Source organism: Balaenoptera acutorostrata, chromosome 15, assembly GCF_949987535.1.
Source record: "Balaenoptera acutorostrata chromosome 15, mBalAcu1.1, whole genome shotgun sequence".
NCBI lineage: Eukaryota > Metazoa > Chordata > Mammalia > Artiodactyla > Balaenopteridae > Balaenoptera > Balaenoptera acutorostrata.
The window spans coordinates 16,115,424-16,135,660 of record NC_080078.1 but is presented as its reverse complement, the minus strand read 5'-3'; the positions used below and the strand labels follow the sequence as shown (position 1 = coordinate 16,135,660).

Genomic DNA, 20,237 nt, shown 5'->3' with positions numbered 1-20,237 from the left:
ACTTCACAGTGAAGGGGTTTAATTTCTTATGTGTTAAATAACAACAAAGATCCATGCAATCAAATATTTCATAATACAAGAAGAAACATGAGAAACAGTTTTATTGGAAATATTCTAACACGTTTTCCAAACAAATAATCAAAAAATAAATAAGGACATAAAAGATATGAACATATAAACTTTTGACCCTGAAAACAGTGTACCTTCATTTCAAGTTTCATGGACAGTGACAAAATTCAATAAATATTAAGCTACAGAGAATATTTTGGTAAATTTTTAAAAGTGGGAATTCTAGAAGTCAGTCTCGGATCAAAATGCAGTAGAACTAACAATAACATAAAACACACCACTCAGAAATTGAAAAACATAAATACCATCTCAAATTACCCTTAGGACAAGAAGTAAATCAAGGATAAAAAGCAAACTATTTAGAAAATAATAATAATTTTTAGAAAAGGATACAGTCAAAGCTATCTGCAGAGGCATAATTAATAGCATTAAATGCTTTTAGTGTCAAAAAGAGAAAAATAAAACAAATGAATTAAGCATGCAAGTTGAGATTTTGGAAAAGAGTATAAAACAGTCCCCCACCCCCAAAATGGGAAAGGAAATATTTGAAATAGAAAACAGAAAAAATGAATGCCCAGGAGCCTAAGAGTAGGAGAGATGTGCCTTCCGACCTGTGGACAGAGAAGTACGTTGCTGTGCTCCACGTGAACTTGGTCCTCTGACGTGTGTCCTCCGACCTCCCCCCCTTCTCGCTGTGCCGCTCTGCCTGATATACTCATCTGCTCCCAAGGCCTCAGCTCCCTTCAGCCACTTTCTGTGTGTCAGCACCGCTTCTTGTATGCGCTGTGCCTCTACGGCAGCATGTACCCGCGCCCTACAATAAATTCTCTCCACTTGTGACGCCCTTTCTAGCGACGTGAGGTCTTCAGAACAGGAACCACGGCCTCCTCATCGTCGTCGTAGCCTCAGGGCCTGGGATGTGGTGGGTCTTGCTGAATGGAGGAATGAGCGGGTGGGCTCAAGCACTGATTCCTGAGTTGCATTTGGTCCCAAGTTGCTTCTGTCCCCACTGCCCAGCCCCAAGCCCCAAGCCAATGTCACGAGGCCTGGTATGAATTATTCCAATAGTCAGAGAACTAACAATGGAGGATCTGCCTAACAGGATATTTATGCAACCAATAACGACTGTGTTGACAATGTCAATAAAATATGGGGATGCAGGACTTTGATTTTTTTTATTTCCTCTTTTCCACTGAATAATCCTCTACCCTCAAGGCCTGATTCAAATGCCACCTTCTCAGGGGACCTTTCCTGATTTCTCCAACTAGAAACAATCTTGCCTCTCCTGGGCTTCCAGAACATCTGCCCCTCCCTCTGGCCTCTTAAAATGTCCGCTTTTGGTTGTTTGTGTCTCCATCCAAACAGGTGCTGACACCCTTTGGGCAGAACTGCAGGTCCCCTGCATAGCACCACCCCTGCTAAGGAGAGGATGCACTGAGATGTTCTTCCAGACGTGACCCACCTCCCCCTGCATGTGTGGGTGTGGGGAGGGGACAACATACAGGTTTAAATGGGCAGTTGCCCGGGGGACAGAGACCACGCTAAACTCAAAGCAGGCCGGGTCAGAGGATCACGGTCCCTAAACAGACTCTCACCCTCAGAGACCATCCCCTGCACACCTACACTTTGCCTGGCTCAAAAGGTTCAAACCCCCCACCCCCCAAAAAAAGCCTCCAGCCAAAATGAGGCAAGGAGATGGGGGTTTGCTGTCACATTACCTGGGACTGATAAGAGCAGCTGGGGCAGATGTTTGGATCATCTTTTTTTGTGCCCAGATGGACAAGGAGAGGACATTGAGGTGCATGTGGCCATCTGAGCAAGCTCCAGTGGCAAAAGAGAAACCGATTTACTTTAGAAAGAACTGTAACATTAGCTACTGTCATGACCTTCCAAATCATCCTCACTTGGCTCTCAGAACGATCTTTCTAAAACTCAAATCATTCCCTGTCACTCACTTCCCTACTCAGAACGCTTCAGTGCTTTCCCAGAGCCTTCAGGATTTGGCCTGACATTCCAGGCTCCATGGGATCTGACCCCACAGACCCGTCCATTGCCATCTCCTGCTGCGCACCTCCAGACCCCTAAACAGTGAACTCCCTCAGGATTCTCCTGCCTGATCCCTCTCTCTCCTCTACACTTCCCTCTCACAGCATTTCATCCAGGACCGTGGATTCAGAAATCATCCATCTGTGGCAGTCCTAAATTTTCTTCTGGTTTGGACTTCTCTCGTCAGCTCCAGAACAATATATTCAATTGTCAACTTGGCTCCTTCACTCAGATGTCAAAGACATCTCAAACTCAGCTGTCTAAAATACCCATCCCACCCGACCCCCTTACTCTGCTTGTCTTCCCCGCGTCAGTAAACGACTCCACCATCCCCGCAGCCACTTCGGTCACTCCTGACTTCTCCCTCTCTGACCGCTCACACATTCACCCCCCAACTGCACCCGCTAAGTCCTGCCGATTCTACCACCAAAGTTCCTCCAGCGTCCATCCATTCTCTCCATCCAATATGTCACCACCCCAGTCTAAGCCACGTCTACCTCCTGAACTACACAAGAGTTTCCCATCAGGTCTCCCTATGTCTGTGCCCCTACGACACACTGTCACACAATAAAAGGTGGTCATATGTGCAAACAGAATCATGCTACTCCACTGAAGTGGGGATAAAAACCAGGCTTCTAGTTTTAAGGGGCTCCCACTGCCCAGACCTGGAGCAATTTGAGCACCAAAATAAGTAAGGTTAATAACTATAAAACTATTGGAAAATAATATAAATCTCAAAGTCCCTACTAATAATAAATATTAAATAAGTAGGCAGAAGAATGTCAAGTGGAGGGAGTCCTGGAGTTGAAGTCATCATTTTGTAACCATCGTAATAAAGACTGATCTGATTCAGGCAAGAATCATGAAGAGACAGTCAATCTCATCTATTTAATAATCTATGGAATAGGGCAGCTGCATGGTTGTAATGTATCTCCCGGACGGCTTATCAGTTATGAGGGGAAAATTTAAACTAGAGATTGGAGAAATCAGACAAAATCACTAAGGAGGAGTAGACAGACATGGTGTGCCTCTTGCTGTCACACTGAGAAGGATATGACAACATTTATGCAGTCTTCTGGCCGGGAATTCTTAACCCATATATGATCATGAAGAAACAGTAGACAAAGCTCAAATGAGGAACATTCTATTAAAGGGGAAGACAGCATTTTTCCACCATGTCAATGTCATAAAAGACAAAGGCTAACTATTCCAGATTAAAGGAGACTAAAGAGAAATGACAATTTAATGCAATACATCGTTTCTAGCCTGGATTCTGGACTAGAGGGGAAAATAGTACATCAAGGATATTATTGAGACAATTGACAAAGTGAATGGTAAATTAGGTACCATATTGCATCAATGTTAAATTTAGTGAAGTGGATATCTTTACTGCACTGGGGCAGGAAATTCTAAGTATTTAAGGGTAAGAGAACAAGATGTATGCAACTTATTCTCAAATAGTTCAGAATAAAAGTCACATGTATATACTACATATAGAGGGAGAACAAGTAATTTTTAACAGATGAGTTTGGAGTAGAGGACATACGGATGCCCTTCGTACTTTTCTGTAACTTCAAAATTATTTCCAAATAAAAAGTTAAACCAAAAAATCCAGGCTCCTTACCATGGCCCACAAGGCACCTGCCACTGTCCCCAGCCAACCAGGCCAGTCTTGTCCTGCCCACATGCCCCAGCATACTCAGAGCCATAGACACGGGTTGCCTTTCAGTTTTCCCAACACACCGCGTTCTCGTCCACCTCTGGGTCTTTGTGCGTGTACCTACAGTTGCTTCTATGTGGAATTCTCTTCCCTCAACTCAGTTCTCAGGAATATAGTAATTGTCACTTTCTCCAAATGGCCTTTGACCCCCTCCCCCCACCCAGTATAGATTTACCACGTTCTTTCATAGCACCCTGAACTTTTCCTTCATGATACTTGTTACAGTTTGTAAGAGTTGGTATTTGGGGAGGATTGCTTGAGGTCCGTATTCTCTAGTGGCCTGAAAGCTCCCTGAAGCCAGGGATCCTGTCTGTTTCATTCATGATTGTGTCCTCCACCCCTGCTATTAGACCAGGCCCACTGCCGGGCACTTAGCAGACAGTTGATTAAACGATGCATTCTACCCTCCAAGTTCACCCCCAAACCCATGGCAGCTCTCAAAACACACAGCCCACAGTCCCTCTCCAACCCCAAGAACTGACTCAAGAGGCTTTATCTAGGAAGACTTCTAGGGTTCCTCACCACTACAGCAGTATTTGAAACTAGGAGGCCATGGTAAGGAGGAAGGGGAACTCAGGAGGCGAGGCATGTTAAGGGGGAGAGGATGAATTCGGTTGGGAGGCTGGAACGTCAGAGGGGATGTCAAGGAGGCAGTTGGCTGGATTGAGCTGGTGCTCAGAGGGGCAGTCTGGATTAGGAGAGACGGGGAATTCCCTGGCGGTCCAGTGGTTAAGACTCTGCGCTTTCACTGCCGAGGGCCCAGGTTCGATCCCTCGTCGGGGAACTAAGATCCCACAAATCGCATGACGCAGCCAAAGAATTAAAAAATAAATTAAAAAATAAAAAATAGGAGAGATGACTGGCAGCTGAAGCTGTGGACATAAAGGTCTCTCACAGTCCTGTACAAAAGAAAAGAGTCCAAGGATGGTGCCCAGAAAACCTGGACTTAAGGGCTAAGCAGAGAAAAACATCCCTGGAAGCAAAGAAACAGTGTCCAGAAAAGTAGGCATAGTATGGGGAGAGAGAGTTGTTACAGAAGGCAAGAGAGGAGGCCACTTGAGGCACTAAATCCTATACGTCTGTGTTTCCTTCTTCCTTGTTCAAGCTCAGCATCTGGCACCCAGTGAGTTGAGGAAGACTGGCGGAGGCTAAGGGTTTGGACTTGGTCTGAATCTTGACTCCACAACATATAGGCTTTGTGACTTTGGGCGATGGACTTAACTTTCCCAGACTCCAAGCCCTCAGCTACAGAACGGGAGTAATGCTAGTATTTACTTTATGGGGCTGCTGTCAGGATTACACAAGATCATCTTTGGAGAGCCCTTTGATTCGTGTTTTGTCCACAGTCTAAGAATGAATGAGCATCGTAAGTGCACACATGGCAGGAGCAGGATGCAGTGGTTCCGGCTAATAGAATTGTTTCCTAAGTTCAGCCAATAAGAGGGCTTCAGACAACAGTCAAACAGCCCCTCACCCCTTCTATTACACGCCCCCTTCTCTTGATTTGATCCCTATTAAACAAACCTATGGTGGGCAGGCTCTGTTAAATATTGTCCTTTCTCCAAAGCTTCCTTCTGAAAACTGGCTTTCCCCCAAGTGTGCCCGCAGTCAGATGATGCTGGAGTTTGCCTATCTGATGGCAACTAAACCTTCTTTCCCAGGTAACCATGGTGACACTGCCTCCTCAACACAGCTACCTTCTGTGGGTACAGGTAGGTATTCTTGGGCTCCTTACTGGGAGAAACCACTGATGTCTGCCAGGAGCTTCTGGCCATCTCATCTCTGAAGGAAAGGGAAGTGTGTGGATGACCATTTCACAGCTTAGAAAGCACTTCCACAATATAACCTCCCTTTCATCCTCACAACTGCCCTGTGAGGTAGTAGATACAGCAGGTAATAACTATACTGGTCCACACACATCAAGCATTCACAGTGTACCATGCTCTGTGTTAAGTGTTTTCATAGGTGATCTCATTTGAACTCACCAAAATCCTATGAAATGGGTTCAATCAGTTTTTCCATTTTACAGAAGAGAAAAAATGGGGCTCAGAGTGGTTAGACCTTGCCCCAGATCAAAGAGGTAGTAAGCAGTGGATTCAAACCTCAGACTGTCTGACTCCAAAGCCACACTTTTAACCCTTCTTCAGTACCGCCTCACAAAGCAAGCATGTTATTTCGCAGGTATCATTCTATCCATTAGATTGAAGCTCAGAGAGGTAAAGTGACTTGCCCAAGGTCTCACAACCAGGAACTGGCAGAGCTGGAATCCATAACTGGATCTTCTGATTCTGAGGTTCCTGAAACCATGAAACTTCAGTGACTGGGCTTTATGCTATACAGGATAATTATTTCTGCAGCATATTTGCCTTGCCAACCCTACTCAGCTCAGAAGAGCATTTTGATGCAGGAAGTCCTTCCCGACCATTTTCAGGAAATTTTTGTTTTTGTTTTTGTTTTTGGCCGCACCCCGCAGCATGCAAAACTTCCCTGAAAAAAACAAAACAAAACAAAACAAAACTTCCCTGACCAGGGATCAAACCTGCATCCCTTGCAGTGGAATCGTGGAGTCTTAACCATGGGACCACCAGGGAAGTCCTGAAATTTGTGTTTTTCTGAATCCCAAAAATAATCAGTCAAGAAATTGGGAAAACAGGAAAAACTATTATAATTCTCCTGTGAGAACGAATGCTTAATAATAAACATCGAGGAATTCCTGGTTTGAAGGAATCCACTGATGTCAAGTAAAAAGCACGGCACGAGAAGGAAACGCTGACACAGAGTCCAAGGTTAAGGTAGACATTTCTGGAACTTGGGACCAAAGTACATAGGAGGTAAGTGATCACAACTAATCAGTCTTTTTTTTTGTAGCTGTTGCCATGTAAAAAACGTATTCGTGGGAATTCCCTGGCGGTCCAGTGATTAGGACCCCACGCTTTCACTGCTGAGGGCCTGGGTTCGATCCCTGGTCGGGGAACTAGGTTCCCACAAGCCGCCACAAACAAACAAATAAAAAAACGTATTCGTGGCCCTACTTGTTAACAGTGAGTCATTCTCACAGATTAAAATATTAACCTGTTTACATGTATTGTATATCTTATACAAATTCTATGAATGATGTTCTGAGAAGTAAAAAGTTTTAGAAACAAGTCCTTAAATTGGCAATTTCAACACATGATTCTGTGTAGTGTAGTTGATCTTGTTGAAGGTTTAAACATTTTGTTATCCAAATACTACCCAGTAATGTTCTCTGGTATTTTCCTGGTTTTGAATATTTGCTATAGCCTACAGTTCTTTGTAACTACTACTAAATGTTTATTTCTCATTAAAAAAAATATAGAAAGTTATGAAAAATACAGAATAACATGACTTCAGGAATTCCTAAGAATTCTAATTTTTCAATCCCCAATCCTAGATTGATATGTGTGGGGAATTTAGAAACCTTAGCCCAGAGAAACTCGATGACCTTCCTAAGCAATTCAGTGGGATGGCAAACTGGGGAGAGGCCATCTTTCTTGGCCTCCAGGAAGGTTCCACACAGAAGCTGGCCCTGCAGCAGAGCTTCCCTGGTCAACATCCCTCCAAAGGCAGAGGTCTGAGAAGAGGTCAGTTCAGGGAGTAAGGGGCTGAGCCTGAAGCCTTGACCTTGGCATGGAATATCTCCGACGTCTCAAGTTGCATTTCCATCTTGGCACAAATGTTCACTTTCATTCCTGGGAGTATCTGCTCACTTTAGTATAAAAAGTGTTTTAGGTAATTACCACGAGAAAAATGAATGCTTCATAAGCAGATGTCCAGTCAAACCTGCACCCTTCACTCGTGTACCGGCAGGAGAAGCAGTGCCGTGGGGCGGGCTGCGGAGTCAGGCAGGCAGACCTGGGTCTGAATGCTGGTTCTGCCACATACTGGCTGTGTGACTTTGGGCCGGTCCCTTAACCTCTCTGAGACTTAGTTTCTCCTTCTGTAAAATGCTGATAATGAGAACCCCAATGGCACAGGACTGTGGTGAGGATTGAATGAGGTCATTCCCATAAATCACAAAGCCTGGCACGGAGTAAGCCCTCAACCAATGGGAGACGTGATTATTTCGTAGTACGACGGGCCCAGCAGTGGAGTGGGCAAGCAAGAACTCGGTGACGGCCATTGGAACCGCTCAAAGGGCTCACTCGCCCCGGGCCTTCTCCAGGTGGGGATTTTCCGGGTCTGTTGGGGGTGGCTCAGGGTTGTGCCAGAAGCTTCGTGAGCTCCCCGCCAGCCAGCCCAGGCCACCTTCCGCATCCCCACGTGGGCGAGGCGGGCGCCTGGGCGGGAAGGTCTCCGGCCCCGTGGTCTCCCGGGGAACTAGCGAGGCTGGCCCCGCCGGGAGGTCTTGCTGCAGGTCCTCCAGCGATCAACGGAACTCACCCGCAGGCGGAGCATCCGTGGGCCTTCGGGGAGGCAGGAGGGAGGCGGTGGGGAGATGGGCGTGTGACGCAGGGTCTCTGCGCGTGCGCTGCCTCCCCGGGCCTTGGCCGGAGGCTGGCGGAGGCCCCGGCGCTTCCCGTGCAGCCCCTCCCCGGGTGGAGGCCGGGCGCGCACCCACCACTCCGGACCCTCTGGCTACGATGCGTCCTCAGGCGCTCGATGTGGTCCGATTGTGCCCGAAGCCCTTCCCACACTTGGGGTGTCGTCGAGCCCGCTCTGTGCGGGTGTCGGTGGCGAGCCAGATGGGTGCTGTGGCCTTAGGTTCGGGTCAGGCTGGGGCCGCTCGCCCCCGATGATCCCGCGGTGGCTGTGGAGCTGGGAAGCTCTCTGCACCCTCGGGGGCACGGGTGGGTGGCTGGATCTTGGGGCGGCCAAGGGAAGCCTAAGGGCTTCCTCTTGCCTGGGGAGCCGGCTCACCTCCCCTTCCCCTGGGGGGTCGTCCTCGGTGCCCTCGGGGCCTTGCTTCCTCCCACGGGAGCTCTGGGGTCCTGAGGCACCGTAGAACTGGGCCGGGCGTTTGTCCGGAGACCCCTCCTGGGAAGGAGCCGCCTGAGGGGCTCTGTTTTCAGGCCTTTCTCGTGGAGGGCTCTCCTGGTCATCCTCACTCCCGAATCCTGCAGTGAAGAAAGAAGAAGCTGTAGTGTTTTCCCTTCTCCTCACCCCAGCCAAGACTAGGAAGACCCCGCCTTGGGAGTTCTAAGTGGGGCAACTTGGTGGAAAGTCTTTATAAACGATGCATTTCTGACATCGGGCAGAGGTGGAGGCCGGGCCCTGTGGGAGCTCAGTTTCTGAAATTTGATAGAGCCGGGCAGCTCTACACTTATTTGCAGTGTGATTTCAGGCAAGTTACATAACCTCTTACAAAGTCTCAGTTTGTTCAGCTATCGGGTGGGGATAATAGTAAGGGCAGCATCATGGTAGCCACAGACCGCCAGGAAGGCAGGGCACAGCAGCGATATGTTAAATTGGAAAGATCAATATAAACGTGTAATGGGGACTTCCCTGGTGGTCCAGTGACTAGCACTCCACACTTTCACTGCCGAAGGCCCTGGTTAGTCCTTGGTTGGGGAACTAAGATCCCACAAGCTGCCCCGCACAGCAAAAAACAAAAACAAAAAACAAAACAAAACAAACAAAAACCAAAAAACCTGCACCTAAAAGAACACTTCTTTCTACCAGGTGAGGTCCAGTACCCCGCTACTAACTCTCATGTATACCCCTAATGCCCAGATGTTGGTGTCATATTATTTACCATTAAAATAACCAGGAGTCCTAGGAGGGTAGTGGATTCCATTTCTTGATACAAGAAAAATCAGGATGGGTCTACAAGCATCCTGTTGAGGCCAGAAAGCAAGGATATTTTCAAGGATATCAGGGGTAGTGTTACAAAGAGAAAGATGCTAAGTAAATGGACTGCCATTGTCCAAGCTGTAACGATTTGAGCACCCTAAAAAATATGATGATCGTTATGCTTAAGGGAAATATCTGGGAAAGGCTGTGAGACCCTAAGCTACCCAAAAGTATAGTTAATATCAAGTCTTCAAAAAGGTAGTTGTACTACCTTTCTTACATAAAGAAAGGTGATGAGAATAGATATGTATAATTTTGATGCTTTTTATAAGTAGGAGAGTGTTAATATATGGATATTTTGTTTCTTCTATTCTTCCTCTATTTATAAGGCATAAATATGAACTCATTTCTATCTGTGCAAGGAGGAAAGAACAGACCCAGGGAACTGTGAGTCCAGTGACCCTGGAAGAACAGGGTTACCGTGACTGGACAGCACTGATGGATACATACAGTAACCAGGTAGGAAATTTCAACACTCTTCCTATAGGATGATATACCCATTTGTCCTGATGAGAACTAACTTAAACACACTGTCTCATTTCCTAAGAGATGACATGCGAAGGAGCTTTAAAAAATACCGATCTACAGGTCTCATCAAAAAGATCCCTAGATTCTATGATAAGCGATTAACATTCAGGCTATCTAAAGAACTCCCACAATATAAAAACAATAAAACAAACAACCCGACTGAAAAATGGGCAAAGAACTTGAAAAGACACTTCTCGAAAGAACATACACAAACTGACCAGCAAGCATATGAAAAGATGCTCAACATCACTAATTATTAGGAAAATGCAAATCAAAACCACGAGATGCCACCTCACACTCATTAGGATGGCTACTATTAAAAAAAAGAAAAGCCAGAAAATAAATGTTGGTGTGGATGTGGAGAAATTGAAACCCTTGTTCACTGTTGGTGGAAATGTAAAATGGTGCAGCTGCTATGGAAAGTATTATGGTGGGCCCTCAAAGATCCAGCAGTTCCACTGCTACTGGGTATATATCCAAAAGAATTGAAAGCAGAGTCTCAAAAAAAGTATTTGAACACCAATGTTTATAGCAGCATTATTCACAATAGTCAAGGGATAGAAACAACAGATGAATGGACAAACAAAATGTGGTATATACATGCAATGGAATATTATTCAGCCTTGAAAAGGAAGGAAATCCTATCTGACACATGAATTAGCATAGGTCCGTACTTCTGGCCATTTCTCATGCCGGACATAGTCAACAGCCAAAATGCACTGCTCGAAGTTCTGTCCACTGTGAGGATTCTTTTTCACCACTGTCCTCCAGGTTCACCCAGCTGGGGAGCGGGGGCTGTAGCTGTCCACTGTCAGCTCATAACGGCCTATCAGCCAGACTCATCTGTAAACAGGCTTGAGTCTTCATCAGTCAGCTGGGCGTAAGGGACACCCCAGAAAGTCATAGCCAGTGATTGAGGGAGAGAAGACCATGCAACAGGAGCCACCTGGTCCTGTAAATGGCTCACACCTTCTGGACCTTTCCAAGCCTGGTCTCTTATATCAAGTGATGATAGATTGCTGCTGTGCACACCCAACCTCGTGGTTGGGTTGGTCAGACAACACCCCATTCATGATGAGAAGCTCAGGTTGCATGGTCACCTGATGTCACCTTGTTAGGTGTTCAGTTCCTACCAACTCCCAATGGCAAGCCAGAGACTGTTGCTGAAAAGCAGAATAGTTATCTATAGAAATGAGCCTACACTTATCAAAAATCCTATGAGTCTGTGCTTTGATTCTGCTTTTGGTGCTTGCTGGAGTATCACTGGCTCTGGGGGATCATAAATACCAAGAGATAGGGCAGCTGTACTGCAGCCTGAACATGTCACAGAGCCTTCTCTTGCTCTTGTCCCTACTCAAAACTGGCACCTCCCAGGTGACTCTATTGTTGAGATACACTGCCTCCAAAATTCAAATAGGCCTACCAAGCACTGGGCCTCTTTTAGGGGGAGTAGGTTGTATGAGGAGCAACTTGTCTTTCACCTTGGAGAAGATACCTTTTCATACTCTAGGCCACTGCATCTCCAGAAACTTCACTGAATCTTTAGTGGGGCTTATCTCCCACTTTCTAGTTTGCATATGTCTTATTAGGGCAATTAAAGTACTTGTTACTTGCTGCTCATCAGATCCAGTAATGTTGTCAATATAATGGACCAGTGTGGTGTTTTGTGGGATGTTAATGATTAAGATCTTTGCAGACTCTATTACGGCAGAGCAGAACTGACAGAGCCCTGAGGCCACCTGAAGTTACACGGTGGCCTTGCCAGCTAAAAAGGAAACCGCTCTGGTGGACCTTGCATACTGGTATGGAAGAAAAACCAAGTTGATAGCTGCATACCAAATACCAGGGGAAAGGTGCTAAATTTGGGACAGCAGCTGCAATTGGAAGTGTCACCTGATTAAGTTCATGAAGGTCCACCGTCATTTTCCATCTGACTCTTGCACAGGTCAGACTGGCGGGTTAAATGGGTATGTGATAGGTCTCACTACCCCTCTTCTTTCAATTCTTTGGCATGAATCTCTGCACTTCTCCCAGGGATGTGGTATTTTTACTGGTTTGCTGTCTTTGTAGGAAGTGGGACTTTCACTTAGCCCTCCTTGCCATATTGGTCCCCAGTCTGTGGGTCAGAGACCCTATGTGGGGATTCTGCCACTATGACAGTTTTCAATTTATTGCCTCTCAGCTCCAAATTCAGGCTCTAGTATCTGCTCTGAGATACTGGACTGGACTATTTATGCATTTCTCCTTGCAGTTAAGCTTTGTCAGTAGAGGGCGCTAGAGGGACATTGAAAGAGGAAGGGGATGATTTTCCTGGCCCTGGTCCTGTTGAGGTTTGTTTTTTTTCTTGCGCTTGCTGCACAGTTTTGCAGGGGCACATCCAGTGGTTCCCTGCCTTAGATGTGTGTGAAAGTGAGGAGTCCCTTGAGGAGCTCGCAGCCCCCAACTTGCAACCACCTTGCCGCACCCTCTCTACCCCCACGTGGTCACCACAGACCCCAGACCACAAGCTGACTTTGCAGTGAGTGGACTCAACACTTCAGACTTCTTTTGCACCTCATGAGGCTTTCTCTAGCACTGATCTCTGGCAGAGCAAGCTTTCTCCAACACTTGACTTTGGTAGCAGTCTGGTTTTCTCCAGCACTCTGCTCTTACCGAGTGCACTTTCTCTAACGTCAACAGTGCTTGATTCTTGGGGCAGCTTTCTCCAGCACTGGGCTCTCCCTGATTATACATCTAGCTCTTGACTGCACAATGGTATGACTTTCTACAGTGCTTGATCCCTGTACTGGCAAAGCTCTCTCCAGCACTGGGTTCCTGTAGAGAACACTTCCTACAGTCTTGGTTCCAGCAGTGCTCCGTGATTAGCATGACACCCCAGAGGGCAAATTTCCAGGAAGTCCCATTGGTGAGGCAGTCAGCGACTTCTCTGCTACGCCCTTTCAAGTGAAGTCTGGATCTCAGCCTGGTGGGAGAGGACTCTTCCTTGGGCTCTCTATCTCAGTCCTAGGGAGAGTAGCTGATCTTAATACCTCTGTTTCTGTATTCTTTAGAATTGTCTTTAGCTCTAATTAGCCAATTCCCTATTATTCCAATCCCCTGTTAATAATGCTTTATGTTAAACTTTCCCATTGTGGCTTCTTTCTCCTGGTTAGACCTTGATTGATATAATAATTGGTACTGGGAGTGGTCCCAGGAGAAAGACTCACAAAGATGCGATTTTGCAATGATATGGTCATACCCTTGAGTTTGAGCACAGTGCTGAGCTCCTAACCAATGGGAAATGGGATGCCAGCAATCCATGGTATGCAGTGGCATCACAGTTAATCAGACTGTCGCCTGTGGTTGATTGTGATGAGGTGCCAACTGAAGCTCATGCGTTGGGAGCCCAACTGGCTGCTGCCCTTGACTCCTACAGCAGTAGTAATGACTCAGACCTGTGGTGTAGGATGGATTCTTTGCAGTGCACTTGGGTGATTACAGAGAGAAAATGACAAACTCGGGTCTCTTAACTTCCAGCACAAGTCACAATCTGAGAACCAGGATACTTATATGACAGTCCTAAAACTATCTTTTAATTATGTAGGCCCAGAGCTGATATTGCTAAAAGTCAAATACAAAATTTAATTGTGTAAGTTGATGATTTATAATGACAGTTGAATTCACACTCTTATCAAATTTGTCATGGGAAAACTAGGGCATCAATCAGGAAAGAATAAGGTCCAGAAATTCGGAAGGGTGCATCTGGTTGGAATCAGATGAAGCAGACAATATTGAACTCCCAAGTCATTCTGAGGCTCCTTTGCCAGTGGAAGTAGCTTGCTCTTCTGTGTCTGATGAGACTAGCTGTTCTCTGTCTGAAAACCCTGTGATAACCTCACCTGGGGCAAATGCCTTGAAAGGGGGTGCTCATTCCACTCAAAATTCACCACAACTACCCTGTTGCCTCTAAGCCTTTAACAAGGGTCAAGTCTCAACACATTTCAGGAAGACAGGTACACACCATGATCCAGGAAGAAACAGCTAATACATCAAAAGAATAGCAATACATTGCTAATATGTTGGCAGAAACCTAAGGAGTGTGTGAGAATGGATTCTAAGAGTGTTAGACCAATGAGGGTAGAATATAACACTAGATAGGGCCACATTCACTTATATGGGTGTATTTACTAAAGATCCCATATTTAATGTGCTAGCTCACACACCTGAAGTTGGCACTAAGAAGTTATTTGGTTAGCTGACTGAAATTTAGACCTAATAGTGGTCTACATTTAGTGAAGTTGAGATACTAGAGTTCTCCTGGCATCACACAGAAGAGAGAATCCAAAGGCTTGGGTGATAGACTGATTTATCACGTGTAATCTGTCAACTGTATTCAGTGAGAGGACCCAGAGACAATTCCTTTGCTAAAACATTGAAGGGAGCATCTCCATGCTTGAAATAACCATGCTCTGGTTATTCTCCTTTGTAGGCCAGGTATGACTGTAGGGGGTATCACCATTTATTTGGACTCCCTGCTATCAGTGGGTATGAGGGGATCCAGATAAGGTGGACACATTAACTGTAAAGGGCAGCAGGGACCACCAAGCAATCTGATTTCTTGGCTAGCAGAGATATTTGGCAGTGGTATTTGTTCACTGTCCCTAGCAATGAAATAAATGGGAAACCTACTCCACTATTGTTGGATTTGTTTCCTTCTTGACCTTCTGTCTAGTTATTTCGTCCATTATTGAAAGTACAGTATTAAAGTCTCCAACTATTATTGTTGAATTGTCTATTTCTCTCCTCAATTCTGTCAGGTTTTGTTTCATGTATTTTGGGGTTCTGTTTTTAGGTACATATATGTTTATAATTATAATGTCTTCCTGAGGGATCAACCTTTTTATCATTATAAAATGTCTTTTGTCTCTAGTAACAAGTTTTGTTTTAAATTCTGTTTTGTCTGGTAATTAGTATAGCCATTCCACATCTCTTATAGTTGCTTTTGCATAGCATATCTTTTTGTATCCTTTTACTTCCAACCTACTGATGTCATTGATTATAAAGACAGCATATAGTTGGAGCATGTTGGGTTTTTAAAATCTGTTCTGCCTCTCTATCTTTTTTTTTTTTTTTTTTTTTTTTAAAGGATTTTCTTATTTATTTATTTATTTATTTTTGGCTGTGTTGGGTCCTCGGTTCGTGCGAGGGCTTTCTCCAGCTGCGGCAAGCGGGGGCCACTCTTCATCGCGGTGCGGGGACCGCCCTTCATCGCGGTGCGCGGGCCCCTCTCCATCGCGGCCCCTCCCGTCGCGGGGCACAGGCTCCAGACGCGCAGGCTCAGCAACTGTGGCTCACGGGCCCAGCCGCTCCGCGGCATGTGGGATCCTCCCAGACCAGGGCTCGAACCCGTGTCCCCTGCATCAGCAGGCAGACTCTCAACCACTGCGCCACCAGGGAAGCCCTGCCTCTCTATCTTTTGACTGCAGTGTTTAGTCCATTTACATTTAATGTAATTGCTAATAGATAGGATTTATGTCTGTCATTTGGCTATTTGTTATTTATAATTCTTTTCTTTTTTGTTCCTATGTTTCTCCACTACCACTTTCTTTTTGTGTTAAATGTTTTCTAGTATTCTATTTAAATTCCCTTGTTGTTTTATTCTATTCTTTTGAGTTACTTTTTTAGTGGTTTTCCTGGGTATTACAATTAACATCTCTACTTAAAACAATCTAGTTGGGCTTCTCTGGTGGTGCAGTGGTTAAGATTCCGCCTGCCAATGCAGGGGACACAGGTTTGAGCCCTGGTCTGGGAGGATCCCACATGCCGCGGAGCAACTAAGCCCATGCGCTACAACTACTGAGCCTGTGCTCTAGAGCCTGCAAGCCACAACTACTGAGCCCACGTGCCACAACTATTGAAGCCCACGTGCCTAGAGCCCATGCTCTGCAACAAGAGAAGCCACCGTGATGAGAAGACTGCACGCTGCAATGAAGAGTAGTCCCCACTCACTGCAACTAGAGAAAGCCCGCACGCAGCAACGAAGACCCAATGCAGCCAAAAATAAATAAATAAAATAAATAAATTTATTAAAAAAAAAGAATCTAGTTCATGTTAATGCCAACTTAATTTCAGTAGTATATAAAAACTTGCTCCTATATAGCTCCCTTCTCTCACTCCTCCTTTGTGCTATTATTTTTATTTTTAAATTTATTTATTTATCTTTGGCTGCTTTGGGTCTTCATTGCTGAGCATGGGCTTTCTCTAGTTGCGGTGAGCAGGGGTTACTCTTCGTTGTGGTGCGTGGGCTTCTCATTGCGGTGACTTCTCTAGTTGTGGAGCATGGGCTGTCAGTGTGCAGGCTTCTGTAGTTGTGGCTCGCGGGCCTCTGTAGTTGTGGCTCGCGGGCTCTAGAGCGCAGGCTCAGTAGTTGTGACGAACGGGCTTAGTTGCTCCGCGGCATGTGGGATCTTCCCGGACCAGGGCTCAAACCCGTGTTCCCTGCATTGGCAAGCGGATTCTTAACCACTGCACCACTAGGGAAGTCCCCTTTGTGCTATTATTGTCATACAAGTTACATCTTTATTTATTATAAGCCCATAAATACAGTTTTACAATTATTGCTTTTTGCAGTTGTCTTTATTTTTTAAATTATTATTTTTTTTTTATTTTATTGGGGTATATTGTTTTATAATGTTTGCAGTTGTCTTTAAAATATAAAAATTATAAACAAAATATATTTATACTGTCTTTTCTATGTACTTATATAGTTTCCTTTATTGATGTTCTTTATTTCCTCATGTGAATTTGAGTTACTGTCTAGTCCTTTCATTTCAGCCTGAAGGAGTCCCTCTGTATTTCTTGTAAGGTAGGTCTGCTAGGAACAAATTCTCTCCATTTTTGTTTATCTGAGAAAGTCTTAATTTCTCCTTTATTTTTTTGAAGGATTGTTTTGCTGGGTATAGATTTCTTGGTTAACAGTTTTGTTCTTTCAGCACTTTGCATATGTTATCTCACTGTCTTCTGGCCTCCATAGTTTCTGATAAGAAGTTAGCTGTTGATCTTACGGAAGATCCCTTGTACATGATGATTTGTTTTTTCTCTTGCTGCTTTCAGTATTCTCTGTCTTTCAACAGTTTGATTATGATATGTCTAGATGTGAATCTCTCAGTTTATCCTACTTTGAGCTTCTTGGCTGTGTAGATTAATTTTTTAATTTATTTATTTTATTTATTTATTTTTAGCTGTGTTGGGTCTTTGTTGCTGCGCACGGGCTTTCTCTAGTTGCGGTGAGCGGGGGCTACTCTTTGTTGCAGTACGCGGGCTTCTCATTGCACTGGCTTCTCTTGTTGCGGAGCATGGGCTCTAGATGTGCAGGCTTCAGTAGTTATGTCGTGTGGGCTCAGTAGTTGTGGCTTGTGGGCTGTAGAGCGCAGGCTCAGCAGTTGTGGCACACAGGCTTAGTTGCTCTGTGGCATGTGGGATCTTCCTGGACCAGGGCTTGAACCTGCGCCCCCTGGGTTGGCAGGCGGATTCTTAACCACTGCACCACCAGGGAAGCCCCGATTAATTTTTTTAAAAATCAAATTCAGGGAAATTATTTCTTCAAATACTTTTTTCTTTTTTTTTTTTGGCTGCATTTGGGTCTTGGTTGCTGCATGTGGGCTTTCTCTAGTTGCAGTGAGCAGGGGCTACTCGTAGTTGTGGTATGTGGACTTCTCATTGCGGTGGCTTCTCATTGCAGAGCATGGGCTCTAGGTGTGAGGGCTTCAGTAGTTGCAGCACGTGGGCTCAGGAGTTGCAGCACGCGGGCCCTAGAGCGCACAAGCTTCAGTAGTTGTGGCTTGTGGGCTCTGAGCGCAGGCTCAGTAGTTGTGGTGTGCAGGCTTAGTTGCTCCATGGCATATGGGATCTTCCCAGGCCAGGGATCGAACCCATGTCCCCTGCATTGGCAGGCAGATTCTTTTTTTTTTTTTTTTTTTAAAGGATTTTCTTATTTATTTATTATTTATTTATTTATTTATTTATTTTTGACTGTGTTGGGTCTTCGGTTCGTGCGAGGGCTTTCTCCAGTTGCGGCAAGCGGGGGCCACTCTTCATCGCGGTGCGGGGACCGCTCTTCATCGCGGTGCGCGGGCCTTTCTCTATCGCGGCCCCTCCCGTCGCGGGGCACAGGCTCCAGACGCGCAGGCTCAGCAATTGTGGCTCACGGGCCCAGCTGCTCCGTGGCATGTGGGATCTTCCCAGACCAGGGCTCGAACCCGTGTCCCCTGCATTAGCAGGCAGATTCTCAACCACTGCGCCACCAGGGAAGCCCGGCAGGCAGATTCTTAACCACTGCACCACCAGGGAAGTCCCCAAATACTCTTTCTGCCCCTTTCTCTTCTCTCCATCTGGGACTCTCATTATATGTATATTAGTACATCTGATGGTATCCCACAGGTCTCTGGGGGCTCCATTCCTTTTTCTTCATTCTTTTTCCTTTCTATTCCTCAGACTGAGTAATCGCAATTGACCTGTCTTCAAGTGTGTTGATTCTTTCTTCTGCCAAGTCAAATCCTCTATTGAGCGCTGTTAGTGAATCTTTCATTTCAATTGTACTTTTGTACTGTTGAGCTCCAGAATTTCTATTTCTATTTGATATATATATATATATATATATATATATATATATATATATGTATGTATGCATGTGTATACACATACATACATGCACATTTTTAATATAAATGTAATTTTTCTATATGCTTATTAATAGCCTCTGTTTGGTGAGACATCATTCCCATACTTCCTTTGGATTCTTTTGGCGTGGTTTCCTTTAGTTCTTTGAATATATTTATAATAGCTGATTTAAAGAGTTTGTCTGATAACTTCCTCAGGGACAGTTTCTTTTGACTCCTTTTTTTCCTTTGTATGGGCCATACTTTCCTGTTTCTTTGCATGTCTCATAAATTTTTTTATTGACAGTGACATCTTAAATATCATAAGGTGGCAACTCCAAAAATCTGATTCCACCCCTCCTCAGGCTTTGTTGTTGTTGTTGCTGCTGTTTACGAACTTTCCTAGATGAATTCTGTAAAGACTGCATTCTTTGCGCATGGCCACTGAAGTCTGTGCTCAATTAGCTTGCTTAGTGGTCAGCTAATGATTGGACAGAGATTTCCTCTAATGCCTTCAACCAATAAATTTCCTAGCCTTTTCTGAGGGGCTCTATGTGTGTGTGTGTGTGTGCACAACACTGCTTTAACTCCCACTTCTGCTTGCACAGAGCATCAAGGTCAGCTAGAGGTAAGAGCTTAGGGTCTTCTCAGGTCTTTCCTGAGTGCATACAGCCCTACTCATGCTTGTGACCTTATAGGGATTCCCAGGAATGTGTCAGGGCTTTTCAAAGCCCTCTACGGATATTTCATTCCCTAGTTTTTCCTTTCAAGTTTTTTTGTGCTTTTTTTTGTCCAGCCTCTTTTTTTTTTTTTTTAGTATTTACTTATTTAGTTGGTTGTGCCGGGTCTTAGTTGCAGCAGGTAGGCTCCTTAGGGAGTTGCGGTATGTGGGCTCCTTAGTTGTGGCACACGAACTCTTAGTTGCAGCATGCATGTGGGATCTAGTTCCCTGACCAGGGATGGAACCTGGGCCCCCTGCATTGGGAACGCGGAGCTTTAACCACTGCGCCACCAGGGAAGTCCCTAGCTTCTTTTTTTTTTAATTTTTTGGCCATGCTGCACAGTTTGCGGGATCTTAGTTCCCCAACAAGGGATTGAGGTCCAGCCTCTCGTTACCCCAAAACTGGTATCACCATCTCAGGCTGCTGTGATATTAAACAATGGCCACTGATTGTTTTAAACTAGGGATGTTTCAACATATCCCTAGGGATATGGCTGTAGCACAGGGAGAGTTCTGAGTCGGGTCAAATAAAGACAAACTCTGAGAACAGAGCTTTTCAGAGAGCTACCAAATAGAGACACTTCTCTGGGAATGGAGCTGTTATGGAGATTCAAACCTGTTCCCCCTCCTGTGGCTACTAAGCACTGGTTTTCACAATTCCTTTAGTTGTGAGGCTTTTATTTTCCAAGGTTTCTGTGAACCTGTG

At 45.2% G+C, this 20,237-nt stretch overlaps 1 protein-coding gene across 2 annotated transcripts in view; it reads right to left on the bottom strand.

The window, feature by feature from the left end:
• Nucleotides 1–2,411: 2,411 nt before the first annotated feature.
• The window catches only part of BCL7C (BAF chromatin remodeling complex subunit BCL7C), a 38,293-nt gene continuing 20,467 nt past the window's right edge, over nt 2,412–20,237 (bottom strand). For both annotated transcript variants that reach the window (XM_057529460.1, XM_007186432.2), the window contains one exon: nt 2,412–8,910. In XM_057529460.1, coding sequence (XP_057385443.1) covers nt 8,710–8,910 — 201 coding nt within the window. In that variant the 3' untranslated portion in view covers nt 2,412–8,709. The remainder of the gene's footprint in view (nt 8,911–20,237) is intronic.